Here is a 20,418-nt window from a genome sequence, read left to right as displayed (position 1 = left end):
TGTCACACTCCATATTTGTCTCATAAACTTACTATAAGGTCATTTGGAATATCCTTGGAATTCAAGACATTCTATTTTGGAACTTAAAAGTGATATATATGGTATGCTTTTCACATTATTTTGGGCTCTTCAATAATTTAAAAAAATTTCTATCCTCTCACTTGCTATCCAAATGTAATGTAAAATACAGTTTGGGGAATATATTTCAACTTTGTGGTGACCAACATAAACACAATAATTTGTTGTTATTAAAGCAAAAGAATCTGGGCCAAGAGAATGATGCTAATACATTTTTTCAATCTATTTAGTACAAACTGAAAATATTAACTATAATAGTGATATTCTTAAAGTTTTCATTTACTAATGCTTGTCTAATACTAAATTACAATGGAAGACTCTGACAACTTACATAAATAATTGATCAGTTCTCTGTGATCCTATTGATTGTAATTAATACTGAAATAGAATGTAAATTTCCATATACTCCATAACCAGTATAATATTTAAGGATAAACCAAACTCTATATGATGATATATTATAAATTATATTGACCAAAATTCATATGTATTTCAGAGTTATTTGTTTATACAGTGTTATAACTGTATAAATTGTTTTCCTGGTTCTGTTCATTTCATTCTATCAATTCATACAAGTCTGGGCGCAGTTTCCTCTGAAACTTTCCTTTTATAGTTTCTTATAAACTAGTTTTGTTCAGTCATTCCCCCTCCATTGGAACCCTGTAGTTTCCAGTTCCTTATCACCATAAAAGAAGTGCTATAAACATTTTTGTACATATAAGGCCTTTGGCTTTCTTTGATCTCTTTGGAGTAAAGACCTAGTAGTGGTATTGCTAAGTCAGTTGGTCAGATCATTAAATATTATATGCCTACCATGTTCCAGGCACTATGCTAAGTACTGAGAATTCAAATACAAATAAAGACAGAGACAATCCTTCCCTCAAATGGCTTACAGTCTAATGGGAGAAAGCAACACACAAATGGAAACTGAACAGCTAGTAGTACCTGGCACAGAGGAATGATGGAGAATTTTAAAGTCCAAAAGCAATAGTGGGTGACAAATGAGTCAAAGGGTAAATCCATGCAAACCATATGCCAAATAATTTCTGGGGGCATGAGGGACTATTAGTTACTTAATGAATCTGGAAGAATCTCATGCCAAAGATGGCACTTAATCTGAGACAGAGATGAAGAGAGAGTGTATTCCAAGCATTAGGGACAACCTATATACAACAGTGGAGAGGTGGAGATGAAATATTAGACATGGGAACAAGCAAGTAGGACAGGTATATAGTGTGTGTAAACAAAACTAATATAGAACCAGTCTGGGATGGTACATTGAAACTCAATTACTTTGCATTGATTTTGCATTTACTTATGTACATGTTATAGTCCAAAAGATGCTAGAAATTTAGACACCCTCCAACAGCAGTATAATTATATGCTGAATTTCTTTATTCTATTATCATTAAATTAATTGAAGGTATTTTTAATCATGGCCATAGTTGATATTGGGTTATTTTAAGGAAAAACTGCTTTGTTATAAATATTAGTTGATTGTAATAAGGAAGATTATGGTATAAGGAAGCTAATTGAAAGTTTTATGAATACTGATGAATGACTTACCAATCTCAATGTATTATTAAAATAATATAATTATAATGTATCTTTAGACTTGTAGGAGTACCAAAGCCTCAGAAAATTGTATTCTGTCTTAAATTGTGATGACTTAATTCTGACTTTGTTTAATCCCAGTGTGTTCTGTTGCCTTGTAAAAGAACAGTTCCATGCTTTTCTTGGCATATAGTACATTGCCATTAAACACAATATGTGATTTGCAGGCATGTTACCTGCTAAAATAGGATTTCCAACACTGAATTCCAGGACCTCCAAAGGAGATATTGAATGTAGGTCTCCAAGCTAGTTGCCAAGTTTGAGTAGATTCCAAGAATGGAGTAGAGGATAACCAACTATCCAGCAAGTGTTTGTTTTCATTAACTTTCCAAGGATTTCACTGTCAATTAACCCCACATTTCATCATACTTTCTTCCTTACAAATCTTTGTGAAAATGGAAAGTAGTTTCTTCTTAGCAAAAGCTTTGCTTTTGCAACTGCATTTCATCCACAGTTTAACAGATAGTATTTGAGCTTTAGTAAGCACAAATAAATGCTTTTATTTTACCAGTTAACTGATTACTTCCATCATGACTGCTATCATTTTAGATTTGATGTCTTTTTCAACATTCAAAATATATTTTGTTTTACTTTCATGATTTCTTAATATGTTTTCTCTGTCATTTAGATTGTAAGTGTAAGTACTTAGAGGGGTAGCTGAGTGGCTTAGTGGATAGTGTTGGGCCTGGAGTCAGGAAGACATCTTTCTGAGTCCAAATCTGGTCTCAGCCACTAACTAACCCTGTGACCCAGGGCTAGTCACTTAACCCTCTTTGCCTCAGTATCTTCATCTGTAAAATGAACTACAGAAGGAAATGGCCAATTATAGCAAGTATCTTTGCCAAGAAAACCCCAAATGGCATTAAAAAGAGTTGGATGTGAAACAACTGTGCAACAACAAATTGTAACTAGGAGGTATTGTATTAAAAGTTCAACATACAGAAAGCCTTAGTTTATGTGTTGCTTAGATACAACACTAAATTGCAATCCCAATCCTTATCTGCTAATTGATATGCTTTCTCTTTTATTTTGAAGGTCTGCTTTGTGATACTAAGAGGGTTGGATTTCCTAGTCTTCATTACATAAAGCCTGCCATAGATCAGCTAGCTATGATTCAGCCCCAATGACTCACCAATCAGGAAAATGCCAATCAGCTAAAAAAAAGGACAGAACGGCTTTCAAGAGATCATCACCTATAGCCAAATAGGACCATTAGCCATAACTGCCAGTGAACAGTGAGCAGGAGCCAAAATAGTTCCAAATAGACTTCTGAAAATTATGCATTCTTTAGATATTTTTAAGGCAGTCTTGGACAGAACTTGGTTATTTGCCAAGCAGAATGACCTAGGCTTCATATCCCAGCCCCTGGGCTGACTAGTAGCTCTCTCTCCTCCCTGTCCTATGATCCTTGTACCCCCTAGCCACATTGTAGTTAGGTAATGGATTACCTAGCCAGCAGAATTCAGTGACAATGTTAAGATGTATATTGTTAATGAAAAGCCTTACTTGAAGGATTGGCCATTTATACCACAACCTCGTCAGTTCTTCACTCATCACCTCTCCCCTAGATTATTATAATAGTCTCCTAATTGTTCTGGTTGCAGTCCGCCTCTCTCTCTTTCTAATCCCATCCTCCATACAGTTGCCAAATTTGCATTCCTAAAACAGTGCTAGGTTGCTTCTCTGCTGGAGAAGCGTTAGTGACTTCCCACTGCCTCTAAGATAAATACAAACTCTTCTTTTAGGCATTTAATGCCTTTTCACAATCAGGTTCTCTTCTGTTTCCAAACGGATTACACATTGTTCCCCTTCAGACACTGTGTTACAGCCAAACCCACCTACTTGCTATTTCCTATTCATGACATTTCATCTCCTTCCATGCTTTCGTACAAGCTGTCCACCATTTCTGGAACACTCTCCCATCTGATCTTTACCCTTTGGAGCCCTTAGTTTTGATCAAGGCTCATCTCAAATGCTACCTCCTACAAGAGGTCTTACCTGATTCCCATAGTCGTTAATGCTCTAGCAATATGTATTTCTTTTCTGTCACTCTTGTGTTTATCTTTGAATATGTTGGATCTTCCAGTAGAATGTAACCTTTTTGAAGGTAAGGAATCACATTTTTGTCTTTGTTTTTATGGTGTTTAGTATAATGCCTGGCACATAGTAAATGCTTAATATATGCTTGTTAAATTGAAAACAACAATAAGGAAAGCAATGCCATCATTTTCTTTTGCATTGGCTAGAGTACAACTTGGCATTCAATTTAATTTAATTCAACAAATGCTTTAGGAGAAGCATTGACAAACTGGAGTATGTCCAAAAGAAAATGACCCAGGGTAGATAGAAGACTTGAAATCATTTCATATGGTGATATGTTAAATAAATTGGGAGAGAAAAGACTTGTGGTAATGTGGTAGCTATCTTCAAATATATTAAGGTCGGGTTGACTTATTTTGTGTGATTCCAGGGAACAGAATGAGGACTGAAAGTTGCTATTTGAAGAAAAGACAGCTTTTTTTTTTTAGCTCATATAAGAATCAACTTTAAAAAAAAGAATTGACTTCCCTATCAGTTTTATAGCTTTTCCACTGTAGAATGGGATGTTGCCTCAGCAGGCAGTTAATTACCTATCACTGGAGATATTTAAGTCTAACTTGCCAGCATATCCTAAAGGAGATTCTTGTATTGGATAGAAGTTGAGAATGAGCTCAAAAGTCCTTCTTAGCACAAATTCCAGTCTTTTAGTCTAGTGCAACTTAGTGACTAACTAGACTCCATTATAAAGCAACGAATTAACCTTTTCTCATCTCTACATTTTTCAGTATAGGTTGGCTCTATAGAAAGAGAGATTTGAGTTCTCAGCTTGGTCCAGGAGGGCTACAGGAAAGCAGATTTTTCACCCTAAGGAGAAGATAATAAAGCCACCCCAAAAGACATTAATCAGTGTGTTGCCTCAAAATGGGAGGTCTTAAATGAATGCTATCTGGATATTCATTATGGATGTTCTAGATGGGATGCCATGCTTTAGGTAGTGTATTGGGCTAGATGAATTATGATTTTCCCTAAGATGGTTCTGTCATGCCTGGGAGAGCAGAGGAAAGATATAGCATCTTAGTGATCAAGAATGCTTATTCTACTATTTTCCTAGGATAGAACCAACATTTCCTAAATTTTAGGGAAAATATTCCTATTATTCAAAAGGGAAGACTTCAAAATAAATCTGCAAATTATAGAAGGGAAGAATAGCACCTACCTCCCAGGATTGTTTTGAGGATCAATTGAGATAATAATTGCAATTTATATAACCACTATGTAAATGCTGGTTATTATATTATTAAATCTGGCCTCAGACACATTCTAGGTATGTGAACTTGGTCAAATAATTTAATCTGTGACCACCTCAGTTTCTTCATCTGTTTCCTCATCTGTAAAGTAGGAATAATAATAATAGTTCCAATCTCCCTGGGTTGTGGTGATGCTAAAATTTGCAAAGAATTTTGAAAACCGTAAAATATTACATAAATGCTAGCTGTTATTATTAACAAATGTTTTCCTATTGATTACAAAGTAAAATTAGTAAGCTGATTTGCAACAGTTCAGAGGCTCAATGAGCCTTACATAGTCAGATATAGGGAAAAATTTATGTTAGAAATAAGATACAGTAAGAGTTGTTAAGCCTTTGAATTTTCACTGGCCTTCAAAGGTTCTCCTTCACTGGAGAACAACAAAGGTAAGTTAGATAATCATCTGTCTTGAATATTTTTAGTTCTTTGAACTCCTTGCAGATGGAGAGTTCCCTACAGTCATATACTTTGGCTTTGCCAACTTGACTTGGTATTAATCAGAGCTAGGATCTTCTAAGAATTCTCAAAGTGCCTGGCTAGCAAATGCCAAGTCTTTTCTATATAATTACTCACTTATTAGTTTTCTTTTTATAACAATCTCTAGAAGGCTAGCTTATTGTAATTATCTTAATTTTTGAAATTTGTGAATTGATGACCATTTTGCTGGTAAAATCCATGCCTTCTATTGCTTAATACAGTGCCCCCGGCACAAAGTAAGAGCTTAATAAATGCTAGTTGATCTACTGGTTTCTTGAATTAAATTCCTCTCTTCTCTTACTCTGAATTTTCCAAAGTCAGTAATTTTTTTTGTTTGTTTTCATTGATTAGGCTTTTCAATTTCTGCTTTCATATTGGAAGCCTCCAGTTTTTGCAGTTCCTTGTTATATAGAGATTTTACGTTTATGTACAAAAAAACTAATGTGGAATTAGAATTCTTCTCTCCTGAAGCTATTTTGTGTTTCATATCCCAGTTCTTTTGTTTCTGTTCATTTGAAGCAACAATTATAGTGTTATCTTAACTTGGAATTTTGTATATATATCACGCCAGATTGTCTTCCACCTGTTTTATGTACTATTGTCATGCGTTACAGTAACCAGACTAAGTAGACTGTGAAAATCCAAGATTAATTCATATAAACCAGTAGCACTCAAAGTATGATGGCACAATAAAGAAATTATGTTTCAGGGACATGATTCTTTGTCAGAAATTTTTTAATCAGAATTACAGATACCCCTAGGTGGTGCAGTGTTTAGACCACTGGTCCTGTAGTCAAGAATGCTTAAGTTCAAATTCAACTTCAAAGCACTCAGATACTCCTAGGTGTCATTTTGCTGGCCTCAGTTTCCTAAACTGTAAAATGTGGATAGTAATTGCATCAACCTCCCAAGGTTGTTGTGAGGATTATATGAAATAATATTCATAAAGCACTTAGCTCAGTTCCTGACTAGGAACCTAGAAGGTGTTTATTTTTTTTTTACCTTCCTTCTTAAGAATGGTAGGTGTGGGCTAGCTAGGTGTTTCAGTGGATAGAGAGCCAGGCATGGAGGTTTCAAATGTGGCCTCAGACATTTCCTAGCTGTGGGACTCTGGATTTAAACCCCACTGCTTTTCCCTTCCCAATCTTTGCCTTGGAACCATTATTCACATTGATTCTAAGACAGAAGGTAAGGGTTTAAAAAAAAAAGATAGGTGTGTGTATTCCAAACTATCAATAAGAAGGGGGTCATAGCGTGAAAAATCATTAAATATACTTAATGTCAGATATGTATGCAAATGAGAATCTTTTTTTTTTTTTTGAATGGGAGCTTTGAATTAGTTTTGGTAAGGAGGTTAGAGTGCATAAAGTAGAGGACTTTTACATGATTAAAAATAGAAACTGTACATTTAATCTCCTTTAGAATAGCATTTCTTTATCTCTTTACTTCTCCTGTCTTCTCAGCACAGTGCCTAGCTCATTGTCAGCACTTAATACTCTTAAGTCTTTGTTGAACTGAGCAGAAAGTCTAATGGGAAGGCCCTACCACAAGGTAGACAGGCTTGTTGCTAGGTTTAAGTAGATCCTGGGTCCTGTTAAAAGGCACACTGACACTTTCCCACTGCCATCATCTCCTAGAACTGGACCTCAAGTAGCCTCTGTGAAAATCTGAATAGAAAATGGAGTGTCACTGTTTTATGGTTTTCTCTTGAGGCCCTCCCACTAAATTCTAAATTTATGTTCCTGTGATTGTGTTGGGGCCAGCTAAGGAGGAGTTACATGGTTTCTCCAAAAAAATAATTCCCTGCCAGCTTGCTGATAATTGAGACTCCATTAACAAAGGGAAAAACCCCTTCCTTCACACCCCCCAACCCCAACACACAGACTTGTTCAGTAAACTCCAATGACTTCCTATTACCTTAGGGTCAAATGAGAAATCCTTTGTTTGCCTTTTAAACCCCTTCCTACCTTCTTTGAAGGTGATATTGGCTTCCTTGCCATTTCTTGAACACGAGAATCCTCTTCCTGACTCTATAGGCATCTTTCACTGGCTGTCCCCCATTCTTGTAATACACTCCTGTCTCATCTCCATCTACTAGGTACCCTGGCTACCTTCAAGTCCCAGTTAAAATCCTACCTTCTACAAGGAGTCTTTTTTTTTTCCTCCTTTGGCTATCTTTTAAGTCTAATACTTGCTTTCTAAGATTATCTCCAATTTTTCTTTTACATGTCTCTTGTCTGAACATAATTGTTTGCTTATTGTTTTCCACATTAGACTGTTAACAACTTGAGAGCAGAGACTGTTTTCTGCCCTTATTTGTACCCCCCCAGCAGTTGCCTCACTGTCTGGGACCTAGAAAGCACTTAATAAATGTGTGTTGACTTAACTTCAATCTTTGGTTTGATATTTAAGTGAAAACGAGTTTCACTTCAAATGTAATCTATGAACAAACATTAATGAAGATTATTCAACCCCAACTGGTTTTGTTTGGGATGAAGTCGTGAGAAGAGGTGCTCAGAGATGACTGAAAAAGGTGGCATCTCCACTGAGGTAGGATAAAGGATACATAAGGAAGAGAGAGTAGAAGACAAAACTGGAAGGACTTTGCCATTTTGCCAAGTGTCTAGTTGCTGCTGTTATTTGTTTATAGGGGATAAACAAAAGCTATGAATCAAGTTCTTTTTGTTGTATCCATCCTTCTAGGTATAATTTAATATAAGATAAAAAGCAAGATTGACTTTGACTTTTAAAATAACTTTTATTTTCAGAGAATTTATTAAACCAGGTAATACCATAGTAGCCTTAAAAACAGAATAAAAGATAGTTGTTAACTTACCAACAACTTGATTGTTTGTGATCAGTTGTTTGGAACTCAGAAGATGTTTCCCAGAGACTAGCAGTTGGGTATCCAGGCTCATCTGCAAATGTCTATAGTACTGTACCAACAGTTTTGTGGAATCTAAATCACTCTGTGCAAAGAGGTTTCTATGGGAAAATGCATTCCAAATTCCAACATGAGACAGCAATGATACTTCTTCCCCAAACCACACAGGGGAAGTAAGACTCCCTATTTTCATCTTTTCCACCTATTGGGAACACCTCCAGCCCACCCGCCATTGTAGCAGGGGTTTCAAATGGGTAGGTTTGAGGGGTACAGGGAATTAGGGAAGGGAAGGAAGGAGAGTCTTCAGAATATTGGCGATAAGAACTTGTTCTCCAAGGACACTTATGCCTCACCTATTATTAATCACCCTCCATCTTTTCCATTGCTTCTGATCAAGGATTTCCCCCTCCACTACTGTCTTGGACATGGCTGTTTTAATGTTCCCTAAGGGTTTTATTTATATTTTTACTTTTGATCCTAATAAAAGGAAAATTCATAAGAAATAAAAAGGCTCCCTTCTAAGCTTCTTCCCTTCATCTTTTTTTTTTTCACTTTTGACTCTGGGGAGAGTGCAAAGGAAGAAAGTCACACAAAAGTACTAAATGGTGTTTTTGTACTGACAGGATTGAAAATATGATTTTTCTACATTTCAGAGGAAAAACACACCCAATTTTTCCTAGTTTTTACTTCCTTGAACTGGCATTATGCTCTCAAGTGAAGTCTAGGCCCCAGGCCTTTGTATCTTGGTTGTTTGGGGAGTTGATCTGGGATGGGGTTTGGGGATGTTTCTGGGACTGGTCAGGGTTGCAGTGAGACCCTCTCCTTTCCTTTTGCCTTCACTATTGCCTCCTTGCCACCACAGCCTCCACTCTGGATCTATCATGGAACAAGGTGAGAAAAAAAAATTGATGTCTAGTTGGAAGGGAAGGGAGATAGAAATAGTCACCCAGGTAACACCCAGGTGGGTGGCAGCAGGGAAAGAAGGATATTTCATCTTCTTGCTATTTTGTGTGTAATACTTTGTAAGGGCAAAATATATAGTTAATGTAGGCAATGTCTTTAATTTTATTTACATTTGTTATTTTATGTGCACAAAAGTTATTCAAAATTTATTTTGTCATTTATATATCAGTATTTTACAGCCAGGATTGATTTTAAAATGAATCAACTAAATGCACTTTTTATTTCTTGAGAATGAAGAGATTACATACTCAAGGCCTATATATAGACATAACCATGTTGAACTATTGAAAAATACTCTAACTATTTGAACATTTGATTCCATTAGAATGTAAACTCCTTGAGAATAAGAATAATGTCACCTTTCATATTTGTTTTACCAGCCATAGTGCAATGCCTGGCACAGAGTAGGGGGTTAATAAATGCCTGTTGATTAATTGACCTCAGGCATTTGTATTGAGTTACTTTAAATATATTTTTTATTTGTATAATCTTTTTGTCTTTTCAAAATGGCTTTTAGGAAACAAAAAGAGTAAAATTAATTAAAATTATACATACATATACATACACACATCATACTTTAGCTAGAATTCCATTTAATGCAAAAGTTGAGAAAAAAAACTTGAATGCTGGTTTATTTGTATTATGAATGCTTGCTTATCTTGCTATATAATAATAAAAAAAGGGAATCTTTGTAATGATGTCATAGGAGATAGGGAGAAATACATGCTTTTGGAGGTATTTGTTATGGTAATATCAGTAATTCAGTGAAGCCTAGAGATTTCTGGACTACTCTGCTGGCTCCTGGAGCCAAGAGTATATTATGATTTACTGGCTTCTTTCTGCTTCATTTGATGAGCTGACCTAGAAAAAGAAAACATTTTCAAGTAATAAGGCATCCATTTGGTTCCTAAGTAATGAAAAAGCATTGCTCTTTGCATTAACTATTTATTCAGGAAGAGGAGAAACCAACTGTTAATGAGTTCTGTCAAGAGGGTAGTGGAAACTGAAGGGAAGACCAAAGTGAAAAGTCTTTCAATTCCATGTATGAAAATACCCAAAGCTAAAAGGTTTGAGCTACTTACCCATGTGATTGATAGCCTGCTGCACTTGAGTGAGAGTGCCGCTTGTCAGATATATTAAAGTGCAACTGAGCTTAATAAGGTACTGCTGAGACCCAAGCAACAGCAGATAAAGTCCAGTAGGGCCTGGGTAAGTGGCAAAGACGGATGAATCTCTTTTTCTCTCTCTCAACTTGAAGGTAAATGTTCATTTTTGAGGGTGACTATTAGTTTGTGTTTGGTGTTTTTTTTGTCCTGAATGGATGGGGGGAAAAGTAATTTAAAATGTTTAGTTTTTGCTTTACTTGTGGAATCTGTTCGAGGATGAAATGTGTGACTGTGGGGAGATTTTTAGGCTGAAAAAGTAATAAATGCTTATTTAAGTTGATGGGCTTTTCATTTTAGTTGACAACTAGAAGCAGTTTCTGTGCTACATTTTCCCCTGTTTTTAATTGTTTCCCCTAAGCACATTGATGATCCTTTATCTGAGGTGGATTAATTTTGAATTTTTAAGTTCAATGTTTAAGAATCTGGACAAAGTTGCATATAAGGCAACAAAGCAAGCCTAATGTTTCTGTGGTTTGTTTGCCATTATATTAATGAACCAAGAATTATAGAGTATTTTCCAATGTTTTGGGAAATGCAGGTACTGAAAAGTACCTGAAAGAGCTTTCTTTTTTTCCCCCTCCCATTTCTTGCCTGTGTTTCCTATTTTACCTCCAGGGCTTTAAGTTCCACAAAATTAAACCCCTGCTTAAAATCAGTCAATAGGGATTGGATTTAACATTCCTGTGTAATGCTATTTTATTAATAACCAAACAACTTTAAAATGGTAAATTCCATAAAAATGGATATAAATATATAACCAGACGTGATGTCCCTTTTTATCACAATTTATTCTTGAACTCCTTCATAATGTAATTCTTTTGAAAACTTAGTCAATTCAATATTGTTTTGAAGTTTATTTGACATTCTTATGATAAAGAAACGATTTTTTTGCTTCTGATTTTTAGTAGTCCATAATAAAAAAGGTATGATAAATAAGTAATAATGTGACTAAAAAAGAGAGACTCCTATAAGAATATAAAGGATGAAGGTAATTTCCCCACAGATAGAAGCTTTATATTTTAAGCATTGCATTATGGTTTGAGATTAAACTTTGCTTATATTTATAGAGTACATTTTGTTTTCATCACCAAGGAATAGCAAAGAGGTGGAAAATGGAATTGGCTTGTCAGATGTTATAATTTCTTCTGTTATTATTTGGAATCATTAAGTTGAGAAATCTCTTTCAGATAATCACCCCTTTCAGGCGGTTGGTATTGTGTGCCGAGAACAGAAAGGAGATGGAAGAATGGATCAGTTTACTAAAGTCTGTACAGTCAAGGGAACTTTATGAGGTAAAATAATATCCCTTCCATTATATCATGTTGATTAAAATAAAAAATCACTAGAGTTCCAAGTGTTGGACTAAAATAAATACATTTAGAAATAATATATAAGTGCATATATGTTTATGCATAGTATATATGTAAGTAGTATATATTAGTGTAAATGAATGTACTATAGTTTTTAAGTATCGCTTTGAGGTTTAATTTTCTTGTGTGTTGTATATTTCATATATATTGTCAATAGCCATATTTTGTACTTACAAATTTGTCTTAACTTCTCCTTTTTTAGGCAGCACAATTTAATGTGGAACATTTCTCAGGGATGCATAACTGGTATGCCTGCTCCCATGCTCGACCTACCTTTTGTAATGTGTGCCGCGAGAGTCTCTCAGGAGTTACTTCCCATGGTCTGTCTTGTGAAGGTAATATATTCAGAGTTTTGCTCTCCTACTTCAGTGTCTCCCAAAGCTATGAAAATAAGATGTAAGAGCATCCTCTGAAATAAATAGAGAACTATTAATGACAGAATGGGTAAAAGACAAGATTGAGACTGTCATAGATTTTATAGAATATTGACTTTAGAGATTAAAGTTTATTTTAGCATCAAATTGAGCTCAAAATCTATGAGTAACTTTGAAATTTTTTTGTCTTAAAAGAAACATATGATAGAAATGGGAAAGACCAATGAGTGATAGAAACTGTAAACCAAAATAGGGTGAGGCATTGATGCTCTGAAATTACCAGCAGTTTCTTTTGTTTTTCATTTTTATATCAAATTTTTATTTAAAAATAGGTTTTTCTTTTTTTCAGTTATGAAGCATTTATTTTTTCTTTCCTCTTAGATGGAAGAAAGGAAGGCAGGAAGAAAGGAAGTAAGAAAGAATGGAAGGATAGGAAAGAAAGAAGGAGAGTGGAGAGAAAGGAGGGAAAATTAAAAAGTAAGGAAAGAGGGAAGGAAGCAAGGAAAGAGAAAGCCAATCTTCTATCTCATAAGCACAGATAGTCAAGCAAAATAAATTATCATACTGGTTATGTCTAACAATTCATTTCTTATTTCTTCTCTTAGTTCCTCACCTCTCTGTGATGAGATGTGCAGTATTTTTCTATGTTAATCCTGTAGAATCATAATTGATCATTTAGTTATCAGAGTTCTTAAGTCTTTTAGAATTGTTTGGCTTTACAATGTTGATGTTATATTTTAAATTGTTCTTCTACTTTTTCCGACTTCATTCCACATTAGTCAATATATCTTTCTATGCCTCTGAAACCATCTTTTGTCTCAGTTTGCCCAGCTTTTCCCTAATTGATGGGCATCTCCTTAGTACCAGTTTTTTGCCACTACAATGAACATCTACAAATATTTTTGAACATATAGGATTTTTTCCTCTTTCTTTTATCACTTTGAGGTATATAGCTAGTGGTATTCAATCAATCAATCAACACATATTTATTATTACTGTGTCAAAAGACATATTTAGTATATTATCTTTTTGTGCATAATTCCAGATTGCTTTCCAGAACAATTGAACCAGTTCACAGCTCTGCTAACAGCAAATCAATGTGCCTGTTTTGCTTTAACTCTTCCAATATTTATAATTTTCATTTTTTTTGTCAGCTTTGCCAATCTGATGGATGTGAAGTAGAATCTCAGTATGTTTCTAAATGGCATTTCTCAAGTAGTTATTTGGAGAATTTTTTCAAATGGCTATTTTCCTAGTATTATTTGCTTAATCCTGACTGAACTTACAATGCAAAATGCTTTTTAACTGATTATTTACTGATTGTTTCCTAAATATTATTTATAATTTAGACTGGTGCTTATTTTACTCTTTCCAAAAGTTTATGTTTAGTTCTATGAATCTTTAACATTCTTAATCCATTTAAATTTTTAAAAAAATCTTTGGCCTATTTTTCTTTCTAAAAATATATATTTATCTTTTTGTTAATATCATCATCATTTCTCCCAGTGTCCCTACTACATTTTTTCTCCCAGAGAGCAATGTGTCACACTCATTACTTCCCATCTCAGCAAAGGAATGGGGTGCAAATATATTCTCATACTTCTTCTTTGATCCTTCTTTGTAACTTGCAACATCTATTTTTTGAGCATTTTGTAATTCTTTCCCTTTACATTGTTGTAGCAATTGTGTAGGGGCAAGCTAGGTGGTATAGTGGATAAATATCTGTGCTTGGAGTCAAGAAGACTCATGATTCCAAATTCAAATCTAGCCTCAGAAACTCACTAGCTGTGACCCTGGGCAAAATCCTTAACCCTGTTTGCTCCAGTTTCCTGATCTCTAAAATGAGTTGTAGAAGGAAACTCCAAATGGGGTTATAAAGAGTTGGACATACCTGAAATGACTGAACAACAGCTACTGTGTATGTTATTTTTTCTTTTGACTCTTATTACCTCATCCAATAGCAAATTATACCATCATTTTTATCCTTTCTTAATTCACAATAATATTGCAAGACTTTATCATAGTTTGTTTAACCATCTCCCAGTCAATGAGCATATAATTTGTTTCCAATTCTTTGCTGTCTTAAAAAATGCCCCCATAAATATTTTGATATATTTGGAGACCTGAATTTTGGGCTGTCCACTTGGAATGGATTTTACTAGGAAATTTGGTGCCGGATAAAATATAGGGGATGGAGAAGGTACTAGCTAAGTTGTGTTGGTTCCTGAAAGACCAGAGGTCAGTTCTTGGGAATATAGGGAAAGTAATTACAACCCAATTGAGGGAGGGCCTGAGGGAATATATTCTGAAGGTCCTCATTGAAAGGAGCCTAGTTCTTTGACCACAAATCCCTGCCTAACTTGCTCTGCCCGGAAGTCTAAGAGCTAAGTTGGGTGCCACTAGGGTCTGGCTCCTACAAGGTGGACCTGGATAGGTTCTTGGAGTCTTTCAGAGAACTGAGAACAGAAGACTTGGGCAAGGAAGGCAGCAAGAAGTAGGAGAGTTTCAGGACTTTTCCTTACCTCCAGCTCCCTTAGTACTAAAACCCGTCCTAGCTAACAGCACTACTGATTCCCTTGCAAGTTCCTTCACTTTCCCCAGTGTCTGCTTAGTCTTTTTATCATCTTTGACTTACATGGGCAGCAGAGATTCTAGCCCAGAAGTGGGTGTCTCTCAAGAAAGGAAAATAACTTTCTATAGAAGGAATTGAACTGAAATAATAATGTCCAGAAGCAGCATGTCGAGGCTGTTTATGAGCCAAGGGATGTGGCAGATCAGGAAGCTGCCATCAGTCTACCTTACCTCAGGAATCTTTAGCAGCATTTTCAGTTTGTACATCATACATTGTGTTATCTCAAATCACTAGGAAAACTAGTAGAGATACTGTGAGTAAAGTTCTATGGAAACTGGTATAGATCTGGGGCAGACAAGACAGCAGGTACAGAAGGCTGGAGATGCATTCAATTGTCTCTTGCTTGGTGAAGAGTTTTTAATGGGCTCTATAGATAGGAAAGTATTGCCCCTGAAGACCTCCTTGGGGATTGAAGGGCTGGGGTTGAGGAGAAACAGTCTGGTTAATATTGTCCCCGGGGACATAAAAAGGAAGGCCAGGTTGGTAGGGAATGACATTAAGGAACCTTGGTTTTTGTATTCATAGTAGCAATAAAGAAGCATCATTAGGAGGGCTACCAACATATAATAGAGGCTGATGTATATCTACAAAGGTAGTTGATTGGCAAGAAAATAGCCAACAATTTTGTAGGAGTCTCTGCCTAATTGATCCATCAGGAATCAAATGGATATGACCTGGTCCATGTTTCCCATCTGATAGGCCTTCTATTGGAGGAAAGAAACATCAAAATAGACTATTAAAGCCACATGGAAGGTGGCACTGGTTATATTTCACCTATCCTGGGCTGGGGCCCTTTTTGGCTTAGTTGGCATTCTCAGCAAATATCCTAAAACTAAAGTCCTTCTAGACCATGATGAGAATGTAAGTGGCTCACTCATTTGACACATTTGACTCTCCCCTAGTGACTTTCTTCTTATCAGTGATTTCTTTGGAGTATAAGCTTAGACATAGAATCTCTGCATGAAAAGATATAGACAATTCAATTGCATTATTTCAGAATAGTTGTACTGTTTCATGTCTCCACCAAAAATGTTTTAGTGTACCTGTCTTCCCACAACCGCTCCAGCACTGACTATTCCCATCTTTTGTCATATTTGCCAATCTGTAAAATACGAGGATTGTTTTAACTTGTATTCTTTTTATTAATAGTACTTTGGAGCATTCTTTCTTATGGTTATTAATAATGTACAATTCTTCTTCTGAGAAAACTATTTTTCCTATCTTTTCTTCAACTACTTGGCTATTATATATACAGGCACATGTAATACATACACACTTATGTGTATACATATATATCCATACATATTAATTGTTTCTTTGTCTTGGATACTACACTTTTATCTGAGAAATATGATACAAAGATTTTTTCTCTTCTCATCCCAGGGTCATTAATTTTGTTTGTGCAGAAGCTTTTCAATTTCATGTAACTGGAAGTTAACCATTTTATCTCTTGTGACTACTTCTATCTCTTGTTTGGTTAAGAATACAACTACATGTAGCTGTGAAAGACTTCTTTGATATGCCTTTCCTATATTTTAATGGTACAATTTTTAATATTAAGGTCAAATATACCTTTAAAATTTTATCTGGAATAGGGTGTAACATCTTGGTCTAAGCTTAATTTCTGACAAACTGCTCCCCAGTTTTCCCAGCATTTAAAAAAAATCAAATACTGAGTTCTTGCTCAAGTAATTTATTTTCTAGTTTATCAAACACTAGTTTAATGAGTTATATTCTTATTATTCTTCCTTGTCTAGTTTGCTCTATTAATATACCACTACCTATATCATTGATGTACAAATATAAATGGTTTTTATTGACCTCCATTTCATAGCATAATTTGAGGTCTACAACTGCTGTTCCTTCATTATTACTACCTCATTACATTATTTCCCTTCACATTCTAGATCTTTGTTTCTTTAGATGAAGTTTGTTGTTTTTCTATCTAGTTCTGTAAAGTATCACATTGATAGTTTGATCAGTAGAGTAGTAAAACTGTAAATTAACCTTGGTAGCATTTTTTATTATAATGATATAGATTTGCCCTATTTCTTGACTGATGAATTGGAATTATAATAATAGGTCAGATTTTCATAGTGAATTGAGCTTTAACCCTAAAATCATAACAACTCTGGGAAGTAGATGCTATTATTATCTCCCTTTTATAAAAGAAGAAGCAGATTCAGATAGACTTGAATCCATGTCCAGTGCTCTCTCTTCTGTATCACACTGAGAATAGCATTCATAAAGATGTTTAATTGAAGATTTTTGAAGAAAGTCAATTTTTCTTTTAGAGGCATTACATTTTAGCACTAATTGCTCATGGCAATAGTTATAATGATAATAGTAACAATAACTGACATTATATGGTGATTTAATGATTGCCATGTCCTTTATACATTGATCTGATTTGAAACTTACAACAACCTTGGGAAGCAGGCACTGTAGGTATTATTATCCACATTTTACATTTTTTTAAATTTACATTTATTATTATCTCATTTCACAAATGAGAAAACTGAGGAAAAGAGAATTTTTAGTTAATTTACAATGGTCACATATTATGAGAGAGGTAGGAAATGAACTCAGATCTTCCTGATTCCAAATTGGCCTTCTCTCCACTGAACTGTGTGATCTCTTTTTTTTTTCTAATAAACACACTACAGCCCCTTTTACTATTGTTCTAGGGGACAAAATGATCTCAAGTAGTCTTTAATAGATGGTGCCTTATAATTGAATCATTATAAAGTAATAGATCGTGATTTTAATCATCAGATGAGTGGTTTTAAATTATGTACTGCTGCCTGTGATCCAACATTACCATAGATTTTCCAGAAGTGATTTATTATATGAGAGAATTTATAGGAATATTTCAATTATAAACTATTTTCCAGATAAATTTTATAAAGTTTTGTACCCTCAAGTTGCCTCATAGGCTTGCTCACTTTCTAAGTTTGTAAGATTTTTTAAAAAATTTAAGAAAGATGTTATCTTTACTTAATAAAAATGTAGTTTAAGTTTATTTACCAGTCTAAATATGTTAATGCATTTTCTAGGAAGTTAATTGATTCCCATTTGCATTGAAGACCATATATTTTTCCTTTTTTGCTTCTTAAACTAAAAAGTAAAGTATGAGGACTTATTGTCCTTTCTCAGCCTGCCAACTTAAAAAACATTCATACCAACAGGAATATAATGTGGTACTCTGTTGATAAAGAATTTTTCCATATTATCCCTGTGAATTCTATTAAGTTACTTACATAGTTATGAGAGAATTAAGCTTGAAAATAAACTGACTATATAGCTATTTGAACATTTAATAATAAAATAAGAATATTGTTATGGTAATAAGAGTAGGATGTCTAAAACCTTTTTTAAATAAGAGTTATAAACTCCTATAAATAAAAGATTCTTTTTAACTACTTGATGAGGATGTCTCTATTGTGACTATTTTTTGAAGCTTTAGTTGTTGAGGCATCTCTTTAATGATTTTTGTGGGCTATTTTAAAAAGCTTTGGCATATTGTTTATTAGTATTCTTGGACATTTAGGAAATATCGTGAAATCCTATAAGACGGTGAAGTTTACCTTTTTCATTGTGTCAAGGTACAGTTACTAACAAGTTGTAATTGATTCACGAGACCATTAAAAATTATTTAACTTTTCTGCCTTGATTCCTTCTTGAGGAAAATGCTCATTTGTTTTATTTGGTTACAATGAAGAATATTGCATTATCATTTCAAATCTTATAATAAGGATTATATAAATTACACACATTAGAAAAAACAAGAAATATTTCTTGAATAGTCTATTAAGTGAAATGATAAAAATGATTAACAAAAGTATCCCTTTCTCAAAGTGTCCTTGACATGATAGTGATTATTTTAAATCAACATTATCAGTTCAGCTACAGTCAACAATTTAGGATTATGATACTAAAAATTTAGAAATGGAAATGGCATTAGAGTTCATCTAGCTCACCACAGTCTCAGTTTTGCAATTAAGGAAACTAAAGCCACAAAGGAGAAGTGAATTTTCAAAGATCACATAGTAAGTGGCAGAGCTGAAATTTGAACTCAGGTCCTGTGACTCAATATCTAATGCTCTTTCTGTTGAGTGCTCTATCATCTTCTATCTTAAGCCATTTGTAATGATCTCATACTTTTGTGGTTTAATATTTACTGAATGCTAACAGTATGATACAGAAAGCACATTTCCATTGATTATTTTTATTTCATCTGACAAAATATCAGCATGGTTTTGAGAAATTATCTTTTAAAAATTATCTTTTAATGGTCATTAAGTCAAGATCTGAATAAAATATTATCTCATTAATGTGGATACTTCTTGCTAATGAGGTAGGTGATTCATCCATGACTTCTTATCTGGTGATTCTTGCCCATATCTTCCAATAAATCTTCCCATAGGCTATCTACTTAATATAGTAGAAACCTTTCTTTGGATTTTTTAAACTTCCTGTAGGTACCAGCCATGCACTTTAGCTATCAGTATCTCTTGCTCTATTTGACTAACATAGCTTTTTTTCTGATCATACATTTCTTGGATGGTTACTGAATTTCTTTGCATATAAGACCTATAACTACTATTTCTGTGGATTGAAATCCTAAATGAAATAATATGTTGAGGAAACTGAACTTAACTGGATTAACTGACTGGTTCAGGGTCACATTACTAGTTAAATGTCTCAGGCCAGATTTGAACTCCGGAAGGTAAGGCTTTCTTGACTCTAGGCCTGGCACTCTTATCTATTGTGCCACCCAGCATGCCCATACTTAATGAAATAGCAACATATAATGGGAGTTTCTTCTAAACACAAAGGGAAAGTGGAGTTTGAAATCAGAGAAGGAACGTTCATGCTTTTTCATTAATTTTATTTTATTTATTGATTTAAATAGTGACTGGTTCACAGATCTTTCAAAAGAGTTTGGCTTATTTTCTAATCTTTTGATTTTTGTATTACCAAATTAGGTAAAAGTAAGATTAAAGACTGTTGTTGTGTAGCCATCATCCTGACAGTGGCTTAAGAAAATATCTCTTATAGGTAAAATGCTAGGGGAAAAATCAATTTCTGAAACATGGTAACAATAAAGATTATTAATAGTATTAGTGCTCCAGGTAGAGCTTTAAAACTATGTTACAGTGCAGGACATTTCCATACCCAGAATTCCTTGTACTCTTAAAAAAAACACCTTTATCTTCTGTCTTAAAATTGATACTAAGTATTGGCTCCAAGACAGAAGAGCAATAAGGGCTAGGTCAGTAATGGCAAACCTTTTAGAGACCAAGTGCCCAAACTGCGACCCTCATGCTACATATGATCCCCCCTTACCCCAGAAAGGGGAGGGAGGAAGCTGGACAGAGGGGCAGATCATGTGATAAATGTCCTCAGGTGCATATGGAAAGGGGGAAGGGAGCAGCCTCCTGGCATGCATGCCATAGGTTTGCCAACACACGGCTAGGCAGTGGGGGTTGAATGGCTTTCCCAGAGTCATA

At 34.6% G+C, this 20,418-nt stretch overlaps 1 protein-coding gene across 11 annotated transcripts in view; it reads left to right on the top strand.

The window, feature by feature from the left end:
* DGKH (diacylglycerol kinase eta) overlaps positions 1-20,418 on the top strand; it is a 239,208-nt gene that overhangs the window by 136,497 nt on the left and 82,293 nt on the right. For 9 of the 11 annotated variants that reach the window (XM_001363032.4, XM_016425028.2, XM_056807290.1 and 6 more), the window contains exons 5-6: positions 11,717-11,821; positions 12,102-12,234. In XM_001363032.4, the coding sequence (XP_001363069.2) occupies positions 11,717-11,821; positions 12,102-12,234 (238 nt within the window). Of the gene's footprint in view, positions 1-3,210; positions 3,800-8,527; positions 8,655-9,262; positions 9,292-11,716; positions 11,822-12,101; positions 12,235-20,418 lie in introns of those variants that run through there. The other 2 variants (XM_007501528.3, XM_016425027.2) reach the window with 2 other exon arrangements.

This window comes from Monodelphis domestica, chromosome 8, assembly GCF_027887165.1.
Source record: "Monodelphis domestica isolate mMonDom1 chromosome 8, mMonDom1.pri, whole genome shotgun sequence".
In the NCBI taxonomy this organism is placed as follows: Eukaryota; Metazoa; Chordata; class Mammalia; order Didelphimorphia; family Didelphidae; genus Monodelphis; species Monodelphis domestica.
The sequence above is the reverse complement of the archived record's forward strand: the minus strand, read 5'-3'. Positions and strand labels throughout refer to the sequence as shown.